Source organism: Halichondria panicea, chromosome 3 (genome assembly GCF_963675165.1).
Source record: "Halichondria panicea chromosome 3, odHalPani1.1, whole genome shotgun sequence".
Lineage (NCBI taxonomy): Eukaryota > Metazoa > Porifera > Demospongiae > Suberitida > Halichondriidae > Halichondria > Halichondria panicea.
Window position 1 is genome coordinate 6,007,859 of NC_087379.1, and position 22,206 is coordinate 6,030,064.

The 22,206-nt window shown below is 44.6% G+C and overlaps 4 protein-coding genes and 2 pseudogenes across 4 annotated transcripts; all 6 read right to left on the reverse strand.

Annotated features, from left to right (window-relative positions):
• Positions 1 to 98: 98 nt before the first annotated feature.
• Positions 99 to 5,628, reverse strand: LOC135332835 (ubiquitin carboxyl-terminal hydrolase 5-like; annotated as a pseudogene).
• Positions 5,629 to 5,815: 187 nt separating this feature from the next.
• LOC135333140 (E3 ubiquitin-protein ligase TRIM71-like) lies at positions 5,816 to 6,862 on the reverse strand. Its single transcript, XM_064528055.1, has one exon. It carries the CDS (start codon positions 6,860 to 6,862, stop codon positions 5,816 to 5,818), a length of 1,047 nt encoding a protein of 348 aa, XP_064384125.1.
• A 44-nt stretch (positions 6,863 to 6,906) lies between these two features.
• Positions 6,907 to 8,059, reverse strand: LOC135333141 (tripartite motif-containing protein 2-like). Its single transcript, XM_064528056.1, has 2 exons — positions 7,118 to 8,059; positions 6,907 to 6,918 (listed from the first exon to the last, which is right to left on the reverse strand). The coding sequence occupies exons 1-2, from the start codon at positions 8,057 to 8,059 to the stop codon at positions 6,907 to 6,909; spliced, it is 954 nt and encodes a 317-aa protein (XP_064384126.1).
• Positions 8,060 to 8,472: 413 nt separating this feature from the next.
• On the reverse strand, positions 8,473 to 13,195 carry LOC135332844 (ubiquitin carboxyl-terminal hydrolase 5-like; annotated as a pseudogene).
• A 783-nt stretch (positions 13,196 to 13,978) lies between these two features.
• LOC135332838 (tripartite motif-containing protein 2-like) lies at positions 13,979 to 16,880 on the reverse strand. Its single transcript, XM_064527750.1, has 2 exons — positions 16,767 to 16,880; positions 13,979 to 16,440 (listed from the first exon to the last, which is right to left on the reverse strand). The coding sequence occupies exon 2, from the start codon at positions 16,388 to 16,390 to the stop codon at positions 14,126 to 14,128; it is 2,265 nt and encodes a 754-aa protein (XP_064383820.1). The 5' UTR covers positions 16,391 to 16,440; positions 16,767 to 16,880; the 3' UTR covers positions 13,979 to 14,125.
• On the reverse strand, positions 16,794 to 21,933 carry LOC135333142 (ubiquitin carboxyl-terminal hydrolase 5-like). The gene is made up of 20 exons (XM_064528057.1): positions 21,879 to 21,933; positions 21,420 to 21,589; positions 21,024 to 21,118; positions 20,918 to 20,968; positions 20,765 to 20,856; positions 20,341 to 20,528; positions 19,891 to 20,084; positions 19,749 to 19,820; positions 19,586 to 19,679; positions 19,458 to 19,538; positions 19,170 to 19,374; positions 19,017 to 19,068; positions 18,864 to 18,986; positions 18,713 to 18,801; positions 18,515 to 18,640; positions 18,367 to 18,459; positions 17,825 to 17,872; positions 17,601 to 17,737; positions 17,420 to 17,534; positions 16,794 to 17,221 (listed from the first exon to the last, which is right to left on the reverse strand). Exons 1-20 carry the CDS (start codon positions 21,931 to 21,933, stop codon positions 17,040 to 17,042), a joined length of 2,262 nt encoding a protein of 753 aa, XP_064384127.1. The 3' UTR covers positions 16,794 to 17,039.
• Between the last annotated feature and the right edge of the window lie 273 nt (positions 21,934 to 22,206).

Here is a 22,206-nt window from a genome sequence, read left to right on the forward strand (position 1 = left end):
TTGCTGCCTCACTATGTCTTATTGATTTATGGATGAACAGTGACAACAGCAAGAAAAAGTAAGGCCTGGGAACGAGGCTACGGTAATTGTACAGTGCACAACATAATAAGTATTAGTTAATGTACAGAATCAGGTAGATTTACACAATACACATGGCAGAAAAAAATCCACAGCCACAATAATTTATACAATTGATACATGACTTAATTGTGAACTGCGCATTGTTAGTGTGCTATCAGTTTTTATGAGGTTCCAACTCTTTTGTATAGATAGAGGTAGGCCAATTCTCTGGGGGGAGCAGCTGACTCGGCAACTTTAGCATCGTTGAAGATGATCCACTTTCCATCTTTCTTGATGTGACAGACGTAATGGCCGCGCATGGTGGAGGTGCCCATGTGACTGATGAAGGCCGTCAGCTCGTATTCTGAGAAAAACATTATACTTAAAATGAAGCACTTAATTCAAATTTTAGTAATATTATTATGAACCACGAACCAATTAACTTCAGGATCTAGCATCATAGCACAACTTAGTTACAAATGCGTACATGTAGCTACTCCATGTACTCATGTAAGAGCTTACAAAAACACGAAAATGTGTACTAAAGGAATGCATAGAAGAGGCATATGACTTGACTTACTTCCTGGTCCATCGTGATAGGTTGGTCCCACCTCTGACGGCTGATCCACCTCCATAGCTGCCAGCTCAGTCATGTGACTAAACACCCAATCAGCAGCTCTCTCCACATTACCATCCTGAAATATAATGAAGTATAATTATGTACCGTGACAGTCAAAACAGTGAACTAATAATAAACTCTATCAGACTAACTTACAGTTGCTTTCAGTGCTTTGATGGCTTGCTCTCTGGTGAATCCCAAGCTCATTACTATGGCAACACTGTTTTCACTGACAGGCGGGCCGGCAGAGGTCTTGGACTGTGGCTTTGGAGGCTCAAATGGGGCAGCAAAATCTGCACAAATGCAATCAGTTAAAAATGATGGAACTCAACGAATAATGCTTGATCATGAGTGATAATCGACTGACTGATTTTCTGTACCTGGGTCTCCCATGTGTTCCAATATCCAATTCATAGCCGGCTCAACACCTGTGAGTGTGTGAGTGTGTGAGTGTGAGTGTGGGAGGGGGGAATAAGTATAGTACTAGCAGGGTTTCATCTAGTGGGGGGGCGGGGGGGAAGCTTCCCCCCCAAAAGAGAGGGGAAATAGGAGGAGAGAGTGAGAGAGAGAGGGAGACATTATCCCAACATTATCTAGACACGGTCTTTTGCTACATGTAGCTTTGCTAGAGGATGATTAGTCATCACCTAGTCTTACCACAAATCTATCCATTGCTTTTGTAGTACATGACGTAGTTTATAGATACGGTCCACAATTTCAAACCAGCATACCAAGTTACATGGAGTTGCCTATCAATGCACATTCGGCCAGGAATACATCGCTAATAGGCACCAACAACAAACAATATAGGGGGTGTGGCTATCTGAAGTGGGCGGGGTCTCAACTTTTTCGCGCTGATGCGCGTGGTTCCTTTCAAACTTCCCCCCCAAACTTAAAATCCTGGATGAAACCCTGAGTAGTATCAATTAATTTCGTCGTACCTTGGTTTTGGGTGTTAAAGACGCCTCTCTTGCACCCCTCTGGGTCAAAGCCCATGGACACCAGCTGCATTACCACCCCCTCATCAATTTCAACTGCGTGATAGTGAAATTGCAAATATTTCAAGGTTACATACTTATGATAGCATACCGGGTTTCTCCTCTTGTTGATTGGCAGGGGTATCCCCACCATCAGGGAGCTCAACCTCTCCGGGCTGTAGACCACACCCTCTCAAGTGAGACAAATCCAGAGTGTCGGGAGCATTAACAAGCACATCTGATAGTCACATGCATTACACAGCACTAGTATCAGGTAATGATCATAGCTTTAGTAGGGATCAACTGACCAATTTTCTTTGGAACCCAGTCCTCGGCAAAAGTGAACTTGACCATCTGTATCATGAGGTAGTCTGGAAATGAGGTGAACCACGAGGTCCTGTGGGTACACACATGTAGTTAATAGCTAGAGTAGTGTTTTGTTTAGGAATGACCGCATACTTTTTTGCCAGGCCTTTCCCACCAACTGCTGTACTGTAGAAGTCCGAAATCTCATGAGCTAGTGCAAACCTCTCTAGACATGCATGCAGTGAATGGTACCTTGGCTCGAACAATGTCATCAGGATTGCTGGAGGGGAGGAGAATTAGGGTTAGTATATACTCGATACTCGTTATGTCTCTTACATTCTCTGCTTGTTTGCTTCTAATTCTTTCTTCTTAACCTCCCAGGCAGCCACTTCAGCTGTGAGGGAAAGAGATCTTTCATACCGGTACACGTATAAGCGCACAAGAGTATAAAATTTGGACCAGTAAATTACAAGCTACGACACTGTCACATGATACCTTTGTTAGTGGCTGTGTCCAGAGGTACGGGCAGGGGAAGGAGGTTGTCCTCTCTCAGGGAGTAGCGGACCTTCCCTGAGGCTACACACTCGATTCGTTCCTCAGCCTGGAATCGGAATGAGTCCACTGCATTCAGAGTCCCAGGTTTGGTACGTTGATTTTTGTCAATTGATGCCAGCAGGTGAAGATAGAACTCCTGAGCATCCTGTGTGAGTGTGTGTGTGTGTGTGTGTGTGTGTGTGTGTGTGTGTGTGCGTGTGTGTGTGTGCGTGTGTGTGAGGGGGAGGAGAGCAAGATAGGGTACCTGTTGCCTCATAGTACTGAACTCAGGGTGGTCTCGACCAATCAGAGCCATGAACATCATTGGGGGAATTCCCTCTTGCTCCTGGATAGCAACATAATGACACCATGGACACAGCAGTAAGAGCATACCTTGGGCGGCTTTGTTTCCTTGTTATTTGGTGCCTCCTCTGACGGGGGCTCTCGAGAGTATTGACCAGACAACAAACCCACTGCTAGTTTACTCCTGCAAAGAGAACAGTGTAGACAAGGTTATATAGAGATGAGACATGATACGTAAATTGAATAGGTTTTTTTTTTCTCACGTACAATTGACAGTCAAAGTCAGAGGTTGGGTTGGCAGGAGAGTTTTAAAAGATGGTACCAGCATTATCGAAATACCTGCAGCATTCATGAAACAAAGGAGACAATAATACTGCACATGTAGTGTGTACAGTAGGTAAGTTAAGTTCTAGTGTAGGTAGACAATAGCTGACCTTTGCTTGAACTCCGGTAGAGAGAACATGACCTGCATGACTGAGTTCAGATAGTAGCTGTTACCAAGGTTACGCATCCCTGTGCACCCTGAACCATATCGAGGGACGATGGTTTTACCAGACTCCTGAATAATGGACCACTCCCCAATACGCATGTTCATGTCAATCTCCAGCTCAGTCATGGTGGCATCAGTCTGCAGGTAGGAGGAGAAGATTAGTGCAGGAAAGAACCTGAATACATTAGGGAATTGTATATACAGGGCTTTGTTAACACTACATGCCCTTGTACTATTAGCATGTTACAATGTACAGTTACAAAACACAACGTACGTAGAGCTTTTGTAAGAATCAAAAGTTACTGAGTGAAAGCACATTCATTATTATAAGGAAAAGGAAAGTGATGTGTAACTCAACCAACACAATGACTCAACACACTGGTTCTCATAAGCTAACATACCTTGGTCATGCTGGTGATATCAATGCCAAAGTGAGCAAGGTGCTGACTCAACAGAGGGTCGAGTACCATATCGTCCTCATCATAAGAGTACACGTCCCCTCCGTCAGGTGTGATGGTCCCTAGTTTCACCGCCAGGGGGTACCGGGTATCAGCGTAGTAATCTACAGCGTGATTGTTACCCCCAGATCCTGCACGGAGGACATGTATAACATCAGTCACGGTGTATCAGGCCAGTGCTGTATAAGATGTGTATGGAATTCTACATTTTGCTAGCTTCTTTCCTTGCTGTGTAGCAGGCTAGCATTAATTTTTGTGTTATTTACAGAATATCAGATAAAGGATTAGCCCAACACGATGAGTGACTGCAGAGCATTACTGGTAAGTGAAAAATGTATAGACAATGAAGCTATTTCATGTACCATCAAAGTATTTTCATCCACAGAGTATGGTGCCGTCAGTGAGGTTCATCCAGAGGTTAGAGGTCAGGTCACACATGGAACACTTCCATCCACTGCAGCACCACCAATAACAACGTAAGTATGGTGTATATCTTGGTGGGTTATTATACAAACCTTGGTAGCCAGTGGCGGATCCAGAGGGGGTTCTTTGGGTTCAATTGAACCCCCCATTGAGAAAGAAATGAGTGGGAGGCTCAAGCAACTAGTTAGGCTGTTAGCAAGTTGTTCCTTTCTTACTAGCTTTCACATGCACTTCTCACTTACCTTTAGTCCTTGCTTAGTCCTTGCTAGTCCTGCAAAGCTTCGTCTGTGCAGTTTCAGTGACTATTGAAGGCTAAAAACTCTCCAGCGTAGTGCATGCAGATTGCTTATGAAAAGTGAGGACCTTTTTTTAGGGAAAAATTCGGTGTGTTAATGCGCATGCTCACTGTTTCGAAGAAGTGACGAGCTATGCCATGTGTATATCTTGGTGGGTTATTATACAAACCTTGGCAGCACTTTAACTCCATTGTCCAACTGAACCAGGGCCATTGCATGCCTGCAAACAAGAAGCATGGCTCCATATATAGAGCATTAAGTAACAATGGACTTACTTGGACACTATTCTCTTGTCCCCATCCCATGCAGCAATGGCCTCCTGCTTGGTGGCTGTGTGTGCAGACTGGATGCCTCTAATGGACTCTTGGATCTACAGTACAGAGAGATCAACCATTTGACTGTATGTACACGTGACTTATGTTACGACGGGAAGTGATAGAATACATCCACGTCCCAAACCACACCTACCATCCCTTCCACACACACTTTGCAAGCAACCTACTCACTTAATAATGCAGCAGATCAGAATGAGAAACATTTGTCTAGTTCTTAATATTGCATGCAACACACGTTTTACGCACGTTATGATGGGAAGTGATAGAATACGTCCATGCACGTCCCAAGCCCATACCTACAATTATACGCACAATACAAGCAACCCACACCTTCTGTGGCAGCTGTGGATCTGGCAGAGGTATGATAGTGAACTCAGGCAGCACCAAGAGAGAATAGCTCTCCTCATACTCCACCTTCTCTACTCCTCCATCGAAGCCACCCTCCATCCCAATAGCCAGACGAGTCGGCTTTTTACTGGGTGGGGCTTCGTCCACCACAGGAGCCGGGGCTGGGGGCTGGAAGGTGCTTAATTTTAAGCTATGTATTTTAAAAGCGTTTTAATATTGGCTAACCTGTTTTGTTTTCCTGATGAATAGAAACAGATACTCTTTGGTTTTCTGGTAGTATCGCGACTCAGCCCAAGGAAAGAGCTCACACTCACACTCTAGCTCCATCTCCTGGATCAAACCATGTAGTAAACCTTTTTAGCTATTATAGCTAGAGAGTCAAAACAGTAGACACATTCATCCGTGTAGACGTAGTCCCCTCCACCCGGACCATGTGTCTGTAAGATAACATGGACATGCTGGCTAGGTTGGAGGGTCAGAGTTTGATTACAAAATCAATGTGCTGTACATTTATTCACAGCCAATAATTATAACAACATTGGATTTGATATTAGATCTAGCTAGACTACAAATGCACAAAACATAAGAAGACTACCAACAATTTCCACACTAAAATACAAACACATTTCACTAGTTCTTAGTTTGCTTGTACTACTGATCGTGATCTCATTGGAATATCTGCAGTCGCCAATTGCCATGATCGGACACAACAACAGAGTCGTTGCGATCAATAGAGAGTCCATAAATGTCATTAAACTGTCCCTCTTTCGTTCCTGGTCCACCAAACGTGGTGATGTAGGCTCCCTGAGATGTGAACACACTCACATGATGTGGTCCATGATGCGGTCCATTCTCACTGACGTACACTGTGTCACTCCTGTCGATGGCTATGGCCCAGGGAAGACTCAGCTTCTGACCGTCGGCTTTTTGTGAGAAGGTTCTCAGGAATTTACCTTCAGCAGTGAACACTTGTACCCGATGGTTAAAGTACTCAGTCACATACAGATTGTTGGCACTATCAAATGATGCATACAGTGGGTTTTGTAATTGTCCGTTCCCTTTGCCAGGTGTACCGAAACATCGTACGAACTTCAGTTCAGTAGAGATCACTTGTATTCTGTGGTTACTCTGATCAGGCACATACAGGTTGTTGTCTCTTTTGTTATAACAGATACCAAGTGGGGTATTAAACTGAAGGTTACCATTGCCTCGACTACCAACAACTGCCACAAACTCTCCGTCGGATGAGAATTTATTCACACGATTATTGCTAAGCTCTACTACATAGATGTTGTCGTCTTTGTCCACAGTCACTCCATATGCATTATTCAACTTTCCAAACGTTCGTATCTTTTCACCGTCTGGTGTCAATACAGAGACAGTAGCTCCACCACTTTCAACAACAATCAACTGTCCCTTACTGTTGAAGACAGTGCCTCGTGGAATGCTCAAACCTCGTACAACTCGGGAAGGCTTAACGAATCTCTGTGGTGATGGGGCTACAGCTATTGGGAATGGACTGCATTGTACTGCGTCCCCATTGACAGTGATGTGTAGTTCATGCTTTCCTCGTTTCATAGGGCGATAGTTGATTTTGTGTTGGCCGTGTTGTTGCTCGATCACTTCACATTTCAATCTGTCTTTGCTCTCAATATGCACAAGTTCAGCTTTGAGGTCGAGCTTAAGTTCGAATTTCTTGTTTTTCTTGGTCATTGCTTGAAAGGACACAGTTTTTGTTTCTCCAGTTGTAGCACCTTTCAGACCATCTCCTGTTATGTGGCTGTTCTCTAAGCTGAATGATCCACTGTTTTTAATCTCAAGGAATTCTCGACAAGCTTGTTGGAGAGGTTCTTTTCCTTTAGTGATCATTTCCATGTCAGCCTTTGTCTCTGGTTGAATAGTTTTTGGATTGAAGTCAGTCGAAATTTGTTTGATTCTCTTTATAACGGAAGATTTCATTTCAAGTACTTCACCGTCTGTGCCTGTTTTGAGACCCCCCTCAGCGTACTCCAGACAGCTGGTCAGTTTCACCTGAGTGATCTCCACTTGGTCCCTCTGTGCCGCCAGATCCTTCAGCTTCTGCTGAGTCAGCATCTCTAGCTCTCCCACAAGCTCTGCCCTTCGTTGGTCCAACAGTCGATGTTGTTCGTCAATCTCCTTGTGGATGTTGGCTTCAATCGCGGCCCTCTGATCGTGGATTGCCTTGACTCTTGTGTAAAAGTCCTGCAGAGCTCGTTGTACACTGCCAAGCTTCTCTTTGACTGGTTTGAGACTGGAGACAAGTTCTTCCTTGTGCTTGGTCAGCACATCAGCCACCAGGTCGTAGTTGTGGTCTTTGTGGAGACGAATGGTGCAGTCTGTGCAAATGAGAGTGGAGCAGGTATCGCAGTATATCTTGAGGGCATTGTCCAAGTGCTTGGGGCAATGGGGGACGGCTTTCTTGGGGGGAACCAGGCTAGTCACTTGAGCTTTGAGTTCATCCAGCGAAATTAGTTTATGACTCCGTAGATATTTCATTTTCTTATGAGCAGCTTGACACTCGTTACACAAAAAGTCCCCACAGTCGTTACAGTATCCCGTGGCTTTGCCATCTTCACAGCTGCCACAGTTTCTATCATTGTCGTCTTCAGCCTTGTTGAAAGCATCTTGTATCTCAAACAAGTGGTCGATGTGGAAGTCTGATTGCAGTCCAGCCACTCCCCTCTCTGACAGTGGGACAATGTGTCGACAGGTGGGACAAGTGAGGGAGCGTCCATCCTTGGTCACTAGTTTCTCCAGACACGGGGACTTGCAAAACACGTGAAAACAAGGCAAAAGTTTCGGCTGCTTGAAAGTGTCGAGACAAAGGGAGCATTCGAGTTGAGCATCGAGTTTCTTGAGAGCTTCTTTCGTAGTCACTCTCTCGGCCATGGCTTTGGGAATTTATCGAGTGTTGTAAGGTTTGTTATACTTGGCGTTATCTGTGAGCGCGGGGACATACAATAAGCACACACGCACACACACACATACACCTGTTAACATTGCTAACAAGTCAAGACACAAAGTAGATCACATGTCATCATAGATACAGTAATTTATAGTAGACTCTATCTAAGATATGATGTCATGCAGGATTTATTAAATCCTAGATTGAATCATAGATTGAAGAGTGAATCAAGGAGGATATTGCATATACAGCTAGCCATGTCATGCACATAGATATAGATATTAGAGGACTCACAAATCCTAGATTGAGGTCCAACCAAGGGCCTAACCCTTCTCTGTATACGCCCTTGGTTAAACCGAGAAGCAAAGCACATTCTAAATTTAGTGATGTGGTGTGCATTAATAATTTATTCATTGCTGACATTTAACATTCCAGAAAGCCACAGTTATATTATACAACACAGCACATGACTTAATTGCAAACTGCGCATTGTTAGTGTGCTATCAGTTGTTACGAGGTTCTAACTCTTTTGTATAGATAGAGGTAGGCCAATTCTCTGGGGGGAGCAGCTGACTCGGCAACTTTAGCATCGTTGAAGATGATCCACTTGCCATCTTTCTTGATGTGACAGACGTAATGGCCGCACATGGTAGAGGTTCCCATGTGACTGATGAAGGCCGTCAGCTCGTATTCTGAGAAAAACTTAAAATGAAGCACTAAATTCAAATTTTAGTAATATAAATTATCATGAAACACGAACCAATTAATTTCAGGATCTATCATAGCACAACTTAGTTACAAATGCGTACATGTAGCTACTCCATGTATACAAAAACACGAAAATGTGGACTAAAGGAATGCATAGAAGAGGCATATGACTTGACTTACTTCCTGGTCCATCGTGATAGGTTGGTCCTACCTCTGACGGCTGATCCACCTCCATAGCCGCCAGCTCAGTCATGTGACTAAACACCCAATCAGCCGCTCTTTCCACATTACCATCCTGAAATATATGTACCGTGACAGTCAAAACAGTGAACTAATAATAAACTCTATCAGACTAATTGCTTTCAGTGCTTTGATGGCTTGCTCTCTGGTGAATCCCAAGCTCATTACTATGACAACACTGTCTTCACTGACGGGCGGGCCGGCGGAGGTCTTGGACTGTGGCTTTGGAGGCTCAAATGGGGCAGCAAAATCTGTACAAATGCAATCAGTTAAAAATGATGGAACTCAACGACTGACTGATTTTCTGTACCTGGGTCTCCCATGTGTTCCAATATCAAAATTCATAGCCGGCTCAACACCTGTGAGTGTGTGAGTGTGTGTGTGGGAGGGGGGAGTAAGTATAGTGGGTTTCATCTAGTGGGGGGGCGGGGGCTTCCCCCCCAAAAGAGAGGGGAAAATAGGAGGAGAGAGTGAGAGAGAGAGAGGGAGACATTATCCCAACATTATCTAGACACGGTCTTTTGCTACATGTACATGTAGCTTTGCTAGAGGATGATTAGTCATCACCTAGTCTTACCACAAATCTATCCATTGCTTTTGTAGTACATGATGTGGTTTATAGATACGGTCCACAATTTCAAACCAGCATACCAAGTTACATGGAGTTGCCTATCAATGCACATTCGGCCAGGAATACATCGCTAATAGGCACCAACAACAAACAATATAGGGGGTGTGGCTATCTGAAGTGGGCGTGGTCTCAACTTTTTCACGCTAACGCGCGTGGTTCCTTTCAAACTTCCCCCCCAAACTTAAAATTCTGGATGAAACCCTGAGTAGTATCAGTTAATTTCGTCGTACCTTGGTTTTGGGTGTTAAAGACGCCTCTCTTGCATCCCTCTAGGTCAAAGCCCATGGACACCAGCTGCATCACCACCCCCTCATCAATTTCAACTGCGTGATAGTGAAATTGCAAATATTTCAAGGTTACTTATGATAGCATACCAGGTTTCTCCTCATGTTGATTGGCAGGAGCATCCCCACCATCAGGGAGCTCCACCTCTCCGGGCTGTAGACCACACCCTCTCAAGTGAGACAAATCCAGAGTGTCGGGAGCATCAACAAGCACATCTGATAGTCACATGCATTACACAGCACTAGTATCAGGTAAAATGATCATAGCTTTAGTAGGGATCGACTGACCTATTTTCTTTGGAACCCAGTCCTCGGCAAAAGTGAACTTGACCATCTGTATCATGAGGTAGTCTGGAAATGAGGTGAACCGCGAGGTCCTGTGGATACACACATGTAGTTAATAGCTAGAGTAGTGTTTTGTTTGGGAATGACCGCATACTTTTTTGCCAGGCCTTTCCCACCAACTGCTGTACTGTAGAAGTCCGAAATCTCATGAGCTAGTGCAAACCTCTCTAGACACGCAGTGAATGGTACCTTGGCTCGAACAATGTCATTAGGATTGCTGGAGGGGAGGAGAGTGAGGGTTAGTATATACTCGATACTCGTTATGTCTCTTACATTCTCTGCTTGTTTGCTTCTAATTCTTTCTTCTTAACCTCCCAGGCAGCCACTTCAGCTGTGAGGGAAAGAGATCTTTCATACCGGTACACGCATAAGCGCACAAAAGTATAAAATTTGGACCAGTAAATTACAAGCTACGACACTGTCACATGATACCTAAGTTAGTGGCTGTGTCCAGAGGTACGGGCAGGGGAAGGAGGTTGTCCTCTCTCAGGGAGTAGCGGACCTTCCCTGAGGCTACACACTCGATTCGTTCCTCAGTCTGGAACCGGAATGAGTCCACTGCATTCAGAGTCCCAGGTTTGGTACGTTGATTCTTGTCAATTGATGCCAGCAGGTGAAGATAGAACTCCTGAGCATCCTGTGTGAGTGTGTGTGTGTGTGTGTGTGTGCGTGTGCGTGAGCGTGTGCGTGTGCGTGTGTGTGTGAGGGGGAGGAGAGCAAGATAGGGTACCTGTTGCCTCATAGTACTGAACTCAGGGTGGTCTCGACCAATCAGAGCCTTGAACATCATTGGGGGAATTCCCTCTTGCTCCTGGATAGTAACATCATGACACCATGGACACAGCAGTGAGAGCATACCTTGGGCGGCTTTGTTTCCTTGTTACTTGGCGCCTCTTCTGACGGGGGCTCTCGAGAGTACTGACCAGACAACAACCCCACTGCTAGTTTACTCCTACAAAGAGAACAGTGTAGACAAGAGATGAGAAATGATAGGTGAATTAGTAGGAAATGTCTCACGTACAATTGACAGTCGAAGTCAGAGGTTGGGTTGGCAGGAGAGTTTTGGAAGATGGTACCAGCATTATCGAAATACCTGCAGCATTCATAAAACACAGGAGACAATGATACTGCACATGTAGTGTGTACAGTAGGTTCTAGCTGACCTTTGCTTGAACTCTGGCAGAGAGAACATGACCTGCATGACTGAGTTCAGATAGCAGCTGTTGCCAAGGTTACGCATCCCTGTGTACCCTGGACCATATCGAGGGACAAGGGTTTTGCCAGACTCCTGAATAATGGACCACTCCCCAATACGCATGTTCATGTCAATCTCCAGCTCAGTCATGGTGGCATCAGTCTGCAGGTAGAGGAGGAGTAGAATAGTGCTGTGTATGCAAATGATGTGCGTGCAAGAACCTGTATATACGGGAGACATGCCCTTGTACTATTAACATGTTAGCATGTTACAATGTACAGTTACAAAACATAACGTACGTAGAGCTTTTGTAAGAATCAAAAGTTACTGAGTGAAAGCACCTTCATTATTATAGGAAAAGGAAAGTGATATGTGTAACTCAACCAACACAATGACTCAACACACTGGTTCTCATAAGCTAACATACCTTGGTCATGCTGGTGATGTCAATGCCAAAGTGAGCAAGGTGCTGACTCAACAGAGGGTCGAGTACCATATCGTCCTCATCATAAGAGTACATGTCCCCTCCGTCAGGTGTGATGGTCCCTAGTTTCACCGCCAGGGGGTACCGGGTATCAGCGTAGTAATCTACAGCGTGATTGTTACCTCCAGATCCTGCATGGAGGACATGTATAACATCAGTCACAGTGTATCAGGCCAGTGCTGCATAAGATGTGTACGGAATTCTACATTTTGCTAGCTTCTTTCCTTGCTGTGTAGCAGGCTAGCATTAATTTTTGTGTTATTTACAGAATATCAGATAAAGGATTAGCCCAACACGATGAGTGACTGCAGAGCATTACTGGTAAGTGAAAAATATATAGACAATGAAGCTATTTCATGTACCATCAAAGTATTTTCGTCCACAGAGTATAGTGCCGTCAGTGAGGTTCATACAGAGGTTAGAGGTCAGGTCACACATGGAACACTTCCATCCACTGCAGCACCACCAATGATTAGCTATGCCATGTGTGTATCTTGGTGGGTTATTACAAACCTTGGTAGCACTTTAACTCCATTGTCCAACTGAACCAGGGCCATTGCATGCCTGCAAACAAGAAGCATGACTCCATATATAGAGCATCAAGTAACAATGGACTTACTTGGACACTATTCTCTTGTCCCCATCCCATGCAGCAATGGCCTCCTGCTTGGTGGCTGTGTGTGCAGACTGGATGCCTCTTATCGATTCTTGGATCTATACAGAGAGATCGAAATGAGAAAAATGTTGTCTGGTTCTAATATTGCATGCAACACACGTTTCACAGCACGTTATGATGGAAAGCGATAGAATACGTCCATGCACGTCCCAAGCCATACCTACAATTATACGCACAATACAAGCAACCCACACCTTCTGTGGCAGCTGTGGATCTAGCAGAGGTATGATAGTGAACTCAGGCAGCACCAAGAGAGAATAGCTCTCTTCATACTCCACCTTCTCTACCCCTCCATCAAAGCCACCCTCCATCCCAATAGCCAGACGAGTCGGCTTCGTAATTACTCAGTGGGGCTTCATCCACCACAGAAGCCGGGGCTGGGGGCTGGAAGGTGTTTAATTTTAAGCCATGTATTTTAATAGCGTTTTAATATTGGCTGACCTTTTTCGTTTTCCTGATGAATAGAAACAGAGACTCTTTGGTTTTCTGGTAGTATCGCGACTCAGCCATGCCCGAGGAAAGAGCTCAGACTCACACTCTAGCTCCATCTCCTGCATAAAAAATAGTAAACATTTTTAGCTAGCTAGAGAGTCAAAACAGTAGACACATTCATCCGTGTAGACGTAGTCCCCTCCTAGAGGAACACGAACAGTGCTCAAACCCCTTCCTTGCAACGATGCAGCCATCATGCATGAGAGGTAGAGCTCTGATTCAGTCGGCCGACCATGTGTGCAGAAGATCAATCTGGTAAACCTTACATATCGTCAAATAAAATAGTCAGCAAACTTTGTTAACGACCATTACCAAAATCACACAGTACTTCATAGTTTTAGGAAACTAATAAAATTAATTATAAGGATGGAATTTATAGAGAAATTAAATACTGGGTACGTTATTCGGAAGTTCCACTGGTGATCATGCCTCTCAATACAGGAACATTCTCATGTGACTGATCACAACATCAAAGACAATGCAGCTTCTTCTAGGGTTATGCATTACACACACATACCTCTCTCCCGGTAACCACGGCATAGTATCCAAGGGCCTTCATTGGGAACAACTGGGCCAACTTGACTGGCCATCCAGAATTAGAGCATATCTACAGGGGCAATCACAATATACAGTCAATATATAATTATATGCAATCTAGAGGAACCTTCTAGGTCCATATATCTGACTGTGTATGCTCCTCTAGCTCTCAGCATCCACTGAACCGTATATACATCACAAACCACCCTGACCACGTGTCTGTAAGATAACATGGACATGCTGGCTAGGTTTGAGGGTCAGAGTTTGATTACAAAATCAAATGTGCTGTAGCTGTACATTTATTCACAGCCAATAATTATAACAACATTGGATTTGATATTAGATCTAGCTAGACTACAAATGCACAAAACGTAAGAAGACTACCAACAATTTCCACACTAAAATACAAACACATTTCACTATTTCTTAGTTTGCTTGTACTACTGATCGTGATCTCATTAGAATATCTGCAGTCGCCCATTGCCATGATCGGACACAACAACAGAGTCATTGCGATCAATAGAGAGTCCATAAATGCCATTAAACTGTCCCTCTTCCGTTCCTGGTCCACCAAACGTGGTGATGTAGGCTCCCTGAGATGTGAACACACTCACATGATTCGGTCCATTCTCACTGACGTACACTGTATCACTGCTGTCGATGGCTATGGCATAGGGTGAGCTCAGCTCCTGACCGTCGGCTTTTTGTGAGAAGGTTCTCAGGAATTGACCTTCAGCAGTAAAGACCTGTACCCGATGGTTATAATAATCAGTCACATAGAGGTTGTTGGCACTATCAAATGATGCATACAGTGGGTTTTGTAATTGTCCGTTCCCTTTGCCAGGTGTATCGAAACATCGTACGAACTTCAGTTCAGTAGAGATCACTTGTATTCTGTGGTTACTCAGATCAGGCACATACAAGTTGTTGTCTCTTTTGTTATAACAGATACCAAATGGGTTAGTAAACTGAAGGTTACCACTGCCTTGACTACCAACAGCTGCCACAAACTCTCCGTCGGACGAGAATTTATTCACACGATTGCTATACTCTACTACATAGATGTTGTCGTCTTTGTCCACAGTCACTCCATATGCATTATTCAGCTTTCCAAACGTTCGTATCTTTTCACCCTCTGGTGTCAATACAGAGACAGTAGCTCCATCACCTTCAACAACAATCAACTGTCCCTTACTATCATCACCTTCAACAACAATCAACTGTCCCTTACTATTGAAGACAGTGCCTCGTGAGCTGTTCACACCTTGTACAACTCGGGGAGGCTTGACGAAGCTCTGTGGTGATGGGGCTACAGCTATTGGGAATGGACTGCTTCGTACTGCGTCCCCATTGACAGTGATGTGTAGTTCATGCTTTCCTCGTTTCATAGGGCGATAGTTGATCTTGTGTTGGCCGTGTTGTTGCTCGATCACTTCACATTTCAATCTGTCTTTGCTAACGATATGCACCAGTTCAGCTTGGAGGTCGAGCTTGAGTTCGAATTTCTTGTTTTTCTTAGTCATTGCTTGAAAGGATACAGTTTTTGTTTCTCCAGTTGTTGTAGCACCTTTCAGACCATCTCCTGTCGTGTGGCTGTTCTCTAAGCTGATTGAACCACACTGTTCAATCTCTAGGAAATCTCGACAAGCTTGTTGGAGAGGTTCTTTTCCTTTAGTGATCATTTCCATGTCAGCCTTTGTTTCTGGTTGAATAGTGCTTGGATTGAAGTCAGTCGAAATTTGTTTGATTCTCTTTATAACGGAAGATTTCATTTCAAGTACTTCACCATCTGTGCCTGTTTTGAGACCCCCCTCAGCGTACTCCAGACAGCTGGTCAGTTTCACCTGAGTGATCTCCACTTGGTCCCTCTGTGCCGCCAGATCCTTCAGCTTCTGTTGAGTCAGCATATCTAGCTCTCCTACTAGCTCTGCCTTTCGTTGGTTCAACAGTCGATGTTGTTCGTCAATCTCCTTGTGGATGCTGGCCTCAATCGCGGCCCTCTGATCGTGGATTGCCTTGACTCTTGTGTCAAAGTCCTGCAGAGCTCGTTGTACACTGTCCAGCTTCTCTTTGACTGGTTTGAGACTGGAGACAAGTTCTTCCTTGTGCTTGGTCAGCACATCAGCCACCAGGTCGTAGTTGTGGTCTTTGTGGAGACGAATGGTGCAGTCCGTGCAAATGACAGTGGAGCAGGTATCGCAGTATATCTTAAGGGCATTCTCTGAGTGTTTGGGGCAATGGGGGGCGGCCTTCTTGGGAGGAATCAGGCTAGTCACTTGAGCTTTGAGTTCATCCAGTGAAATGACGGTGTGATTCCTCGTGTATTTATATCGCTTATGCCCTACTTGACAATCGTCACATAAAAAGTCCCCACAGTCGTTACAGTACCCAGTGGCTTTGCCATCCTCACAGCTGCCACAGTTCTTATCATCGTCGTCTTCGGCCTTGTTGAAAGCATCTTGTATCTCAAACAAGTGGTCGATGTGGAAGTCTGATTGCAGTCCAGCCACTCCCTTCTCTGACAGTGGGACAATGTGTCGACAGGTGGGACAAGTGAGAGAGCATCTATCCTTGGTCACTAGTTTCTCCAGACACGGAGACTTGCAAAACACGTGAAAACAAGGCAAAAGTTTCGGCTGCTTGAAAGTGTCGAGACAAAGGGAGCATTCGAGTTGAGCATCGAGTTTCTTGAGAGCTTCTTTCGTAGTCACTCTCTCGGCCATGGCTTCGAGAATTTATCGAGTGTTGTAAGGTTTGTTATACTTGGCGTTATCTGTGAGTGGGGACGGGGACATACAATAAGCACACACACACACACACACACACACACACACACACATACACACACACACACGTACACACACACACACACACACACACGTACACACATACACGCACACGCACACGCACGCGCACGCGCACGCACACGCACACGCACACACACACACACACACACACACACACGTACACGCACACACACACACACACACACGTACACACACACGCACACACACACACATCTGACAACATTGTCTATAACAAGTAAGATACACAGAGTAGATCTACATCAGTCATGTCATGCAGGATTATTAAACTCACAGATCCTAGACTGAATCAAGGAGGACATTGGAAAATAAATCTCATAATTAAAGACTAGTGATGTCACGTGAAATAAATCTTGATGTAATAATTTTTGAGAAAGATGCACTTTGGTAATTGTACAGTGCACAACATACTAAGTATTAGTTAATGTACAGAATCAGGTAGATTTACACAATACACATGGCAGAAAAAAATCCACAGCCACAATAATTTATACAATTGATACATGACTTAATTGTGAACTGCGCATTGTTAGTGTGCTATCAGTTTTTATGAGGTTCCAACTCTTTTGTATAGATAGAGGTAGGCCAATTCTCTGGGGGGAGCAGCTGACTCGGCAACTTTAGCATCGTTGAAGATGATCCACTTGCCATCTTTCTTGATGTGACAGACGTAATGGCCGCACATGGTGGAGGTGCCCATGTGACTGATGAAGGCCGTCAGCTCGTATTCTGAGAAAAACATTATACTTAAAATGAAGGGCTAAATTCAAATTTTAAACACGAACCAATTAATTTCAGGATAGCATCATAGCACAACTTGGTTACAAATGCGTACATGTAGCTACTCCATGTACTCATGTAGAGCTTACAAAAACACGAAAATGTGGTCTAAAGGAATGCATAGAACAGGCATATGACTTGACTTACTTCCTGGTCCATCGTGATAGGTTGGTCCCACCTCTGACGGCTGATCCACCTCCATAGCCGCCAGCTCAGTCATGTGACTAAACACCCAATCAGCCGCTCTCTCCACATTACCATCCTGAAATATATGTACCATGACAGTCAAAACAGTGAACTAATAATAAACTCTATCAGACTAACTTACAGTTGCTTTCAGTGCTTTGATGGCTTGCTCTCTGGTGAATCCCAAGCTCATTACTATGACAATACTATCTTCACTGACGGGTGGGCCGGCGGAGGTCTTGGACTGTGGCTTTGGAGGCTCAAATGGGGCAGCAAAATCTGCACAAATGCAATCAGTTAAAAATGATGGAACTCAACGAATAATGCTTGATCATGAGTGATGATTGACTGACTGATTTTCTGTACCTGGGTCTCCCATGTGTTCCAATATCCAATTCATAGCTGGCTCAACACCTGTGAGTGTGTGAGTGTGAGTGTGGGAGGGGGGAGTAAGTATAGTACTAGCAGGGTTTCATCTAGTGGGGAAGCTTCCCTCCCAAAAGAGAGGGGAAAATAGGAGGAGAGAGTGAGAGAGAGAGGGAGACATTATCCCAACATTATCTAGACACGGTCTTTTGCTACATGTAGCTTTGCAGAGGATGATTAGTCATCACCTAGTCTTACCACAAATCTATCCATTGCTTTTGTAGTACATGATGTGGTTTATAGATACGGTCCACAATTTCAAACCAGCATACCAAGTTACATGGAGTTGCCTATCAATGCACATTCGGCCAGGAGTACATCGCTAATAAGCACCAACAACAAACAATATAGGGGGTGTGGCTATCTGAAGTGGGCGTGGTCTCAACTTTTTCACGCTAACGCGCGTGGCTCCTTTCAAACTTCCCCCCCAAACTTAAAATCCTGGATGAAACCCTGAGTAGTATCAGTTAATTTTGTCGTACCTTGGTTTTGGGTGTTAAAGACACCTCTCTTGCACCCCTCTAGGTCAAAGCCCATGGACACCAGCTGCATCACCACCCCCTCATCAATTTCAACTGCGTGATAGTGAAATTGCAAATATTTCAAGGTTACATACTTATGATAGCATACCGGGTTTCTCCTCTTGTTGATTGGCAGGGGCATCCCCACCATCAGGGAGCTCCACCTCTCCGGGCTGTAGACCACACCCTCTTAAGTGAGACAAATCCAGAGTGTCGGGAGCATCAACAAGCACATCTGATAGTCACATGCATTACACAGCACTAGTATCAGGTAAAATGATCATAGCTTTAGTAGGGATCGACTGACCTATTTTCTTTGGAACCCAGTCCTCGGCAAAAGTGAACTTGACCATCTGTATCATGAGGTAGTCTGGAAATGAGGTGAACCGCGAGGTCCTGTGGATACACACATGTAGTTAATAGCTAGAGTAGTGTTTTGTTTGGGAATGACCGCATACTTTTTTGCCAGGCCTTTCCCACCAACTGCTGTACTGTAGAAGTCCGAAATCTCATGAGCTAGTGCAAACCTCTCTAGACACGCAGTGAATGGTACCTTGGCTCGAACAATGTCATTAGGATTGCTGGAGGGGAGGAGAGTCTCTTACATTCTCTGCTTGTTTGCTTCTAATTCTTTCTTCTTATCCTCCCAGGCAGCCACTTCAGCTGTGAGGGAAAGAGATCTTTCATACCGGTACACGCATAAGCGCACAAAAGTATAAAATTTGGACCAGTAAATTACAAGCTACGACACTGTCACATGATACCTAAGTTAGTGGCTGTGTCCAGAGGTACGGGCAGGGGAAGGAGGTTGTCCTCTCTCAGGGAGTAGCGGACCTTCCCTGAGGCTACACACTCGATTCGTTCCTCAGTCTGGAACCGGAATGAGTCCACTGCATTCAGAGTCCCAGGTTTGGTACGTTGATTCTTGTCAATTAATGCCAGCAGGTGAAGATAGAACTCCTGAGCATCCTGTGTGAGTGTGTGCGTGTGCGTGTGCGTGAGCGTGAGCGTGTGCGTGTGTGTGTGAGGGGGAGGAGAGCAAGATAGGGTACCTGTTGCCTCATAGTACTGAACTCAGGGTGGTCTCGACCAATCAGAGCCTGGAACATCATTGGGAGAATTCCCTCTTGCTCCTGGATAGTAACATAATGACACCATGGACACAGCAGTGAGAGCATACCTTGGGCGGCTTTGTTTCCTTGTTACTTGGCGCCTCTTCTGACGGGGGCTCTCGAGAGTACTGACCAGACAACAACCCCACTGCTAGTTTACTCCTACAAAGAGAACAGTGTAGACAAGAGATGAGAAATGATACGAGAATTAGTAGGAAATGTCTTACGTACAATTGACAGTCGAAGTCAGAGGTTGGGTTGGCAGGAGAGTTTTGGAAGATGGTACCAGCATTATCGAAATACCTGCAGCATTCATAAAACACAGGAGACAATGATACTGCACATGTAGTGTGTACAGTAGGTTCTAGCTGACCTTTGCTTGAACTCTGGCAGAGAGAACATGACCTGCATGACTGAGTTCAGATAGCAGCTGTTGCCAAGGTTACGCATCCCTGTGTACCCTGGACCATATCGAGGGACAAGGGTTTTGCCAGACTCCTGAATAATGGACCACTCCCCAATACGCATGTTCATGTCAATCTCCAGCTCAGTCATGGTGGCATCAGTCTGCAGGTAGAGGAGGAGTAGAATAGTGCTGTGTATGCAAATGATGTGCATGCAAGAACCTGTATATACGGGAGACATGCCCTTGTACTATTAGCGTGTTACAATGTACAGTTACAAAACATAACGTACGTAGAGCTTTTGTAAGAATCAAAAGTTACTGAGTGAAAGCACATTCATTATTATAAGGAAAAGGAAAGTGATGTGTAACTCAACCAACACAATGACTCAACACAATGGTTCTCATAAGCTAACATACCTTGGTCATGCTGGTGATGTCAATGCCAAAGTGAGCAAGGTGCTGACTCAACAGAGGGTCGAGTACCATATCCTCCTCATCATAAGAGTACACGTCCCCTCCGTCAGGTGTGATGGTCCCTAGTTTCACCGCCAGGGGGTACCGGGTATCAGCGTAGTAATCTACAGCGTGATTGTTACCCCCAGATCCTGCACGGAGGACATGTATAACATCAGTCACAGTGTATCAGGCCAGTGCTGTATAAGATGTGTACGGAATTCTACAATTTTCTAGCTTCTTTCCTTGCTGTGTAGCAGGCTAGCATTAATTTTTGTCGGCATTTATTTACAGAATGTCAGATAAAGGATTAGCCCAACACGATGAGTGACTGCAGAGCATTGCTGGCAAGTGAAAAATGTTTAGACAATGAAGTTATTTCATGTACCATCAAAGTATTTTCGTCCACAGAGTATGGTACCGTCAGTGAGGTTCATCCAGAGGTTAGAGGTCAGGTCACACATGGAACACTTCCATCCACTGCAGCACCACCAATAACAATGTAAGTATGGTGTGTATCTTGGTGGGTTATTATACAAACCTTGGTAGCACTTTGACTCCATTGTCCAACTGAACCAGGGCCATTGCATGCCTGCAAACAAGAAGCATGACTCCATATATAGAGCATCAAGTAACAATGGACTTACTTGGACACTATTCTCTTGTCCCCATCCCATGCAGCAATGGCCTCCTGCTTGGTGGCTGTGTGTGCAGACTGGATGCCTCTAATGGACTCTTGGATCTACAGTACAGAGAGATTAACCATTTGACTGTATGTACACGTAACTTATGTTACGACGGGAAGTGATAGAATACATCCACGTCCCAAACCCACACCTACCATCCCTTCAACACACACTTTACAAGCAACCTACTCACTTAATAATGCATGCAGATAAGAATGAGAAAAATGTGTCTGGTTCTTAATATTGTATGCAACACACGTTTCACAGCACGTTATGATGGGAAGTGATAGAATACGTCCATGCACGTCCCAAGCCCATACCTACAATTGTACGCACAATACAAGCAACCACACACACCTTCTGTGGCAGAGGTATGATAGTGAACTCAGGCAGCACCAAGAGAGAATAGCTCTCCTCATACTCCACCTTCTCTACTCCTCCATTGAAACCACCCTCCATCCCAATAGCAAGACGAGTCGGCTTCTTACTGGGTGGGGCTTCATCCACCACAGGAGCCGGGGCTGGGGCTGAAATGGAAAAATGATGACAATTTCTTTAGAGCTGCATTTAAACATTATTTTTTGCTGACCTATTTCCTTTTTTTGATGATTTTTTTGATGACTCTTTGGTTTTCTGGTAGTGCATATCCAGATACTGGCAACTCAGCCCAAGGAAAGAGCTCAGACTCACACACAGTCCACTCTCCATCTCCTGCATCAAATCATACAATGTCTGAATGTAAAACTTTTGTGAGCTCGCTATAGCTAGATAACGTACAGGGGAGTCAAAGGAGTAGACACATTCATCCTTGTAGACCTTGTCCCCTCCTAGGAACAGTGCTCAAATCCCTTCCTTGCAACGATGCAGCCATTACGAGGTAGAGCTCTGATTCAGCAGACCATGTGTACGTGTGCGTGTGGAAGATCAATCTGGTAAACCTTAGCGTCAAATAAAGTAGTCAGCAAACTTTGTTAGCGACCATACCAAAATCACACAGTACTTCATAGTTTTAGGAAACTAAATTGTAAGAATGGATTTAGAGAATACTGTGTATGTTATATATTCCTATATTCAGAGGTTCGACTGGTGTGTGATTACTTCTCAATACATTATTCTCTTGTGGACTGATCACAACATCAAAGAC

Excerpts from the sequence above, each read along its gene's own strand:
- LOC135333140 (XM_064528055.1), bottom strand. The coding sequence starts at position 6,862 with ATGACCAAGAAAAACAAGAAATTCGAACTTAAGCTCGACCTCAAAGCT.
- LOC135333141 (XM_064528056.1), bottom strand. The coding sequence starts at position 8,059 with ATGGCCGAGAGAGTGACTACGAAAGAAGCTCTCAAGAAACTCGATGCT.
- LOC135332838 (XM_064527750.1), bottom strand. The coding sequence starts at position 16,390 with ATGGCCGAGAGAGTGACTACGAAAGAAGCTCTCAAGAAACTCGATGCT.
- LOC135333142 (XM_064528057.1), bottom strand. The coding sequence starts at position 21,933 with ATGGCTGCATCGTTGCAAGGAAGGGATTTGAGCACTGTTCCTAGGAGG. Across the intron at positions 21,119-21,419 it reads TCATACCTCTGCCACAGAAG|ATCCAAGAGTCCATTAGAGG; the intron begins GTGTGTGTGGTT and ends TCTGTACTGTAG. Across the intron at positions 20,857-20,917 it reads GGAGTCAAAGTGCTACCAAG|TGGATGGAAGTGTTCCATGT; the intron begins GTTTGTATAATA and ends GTGGTGCTGCAG.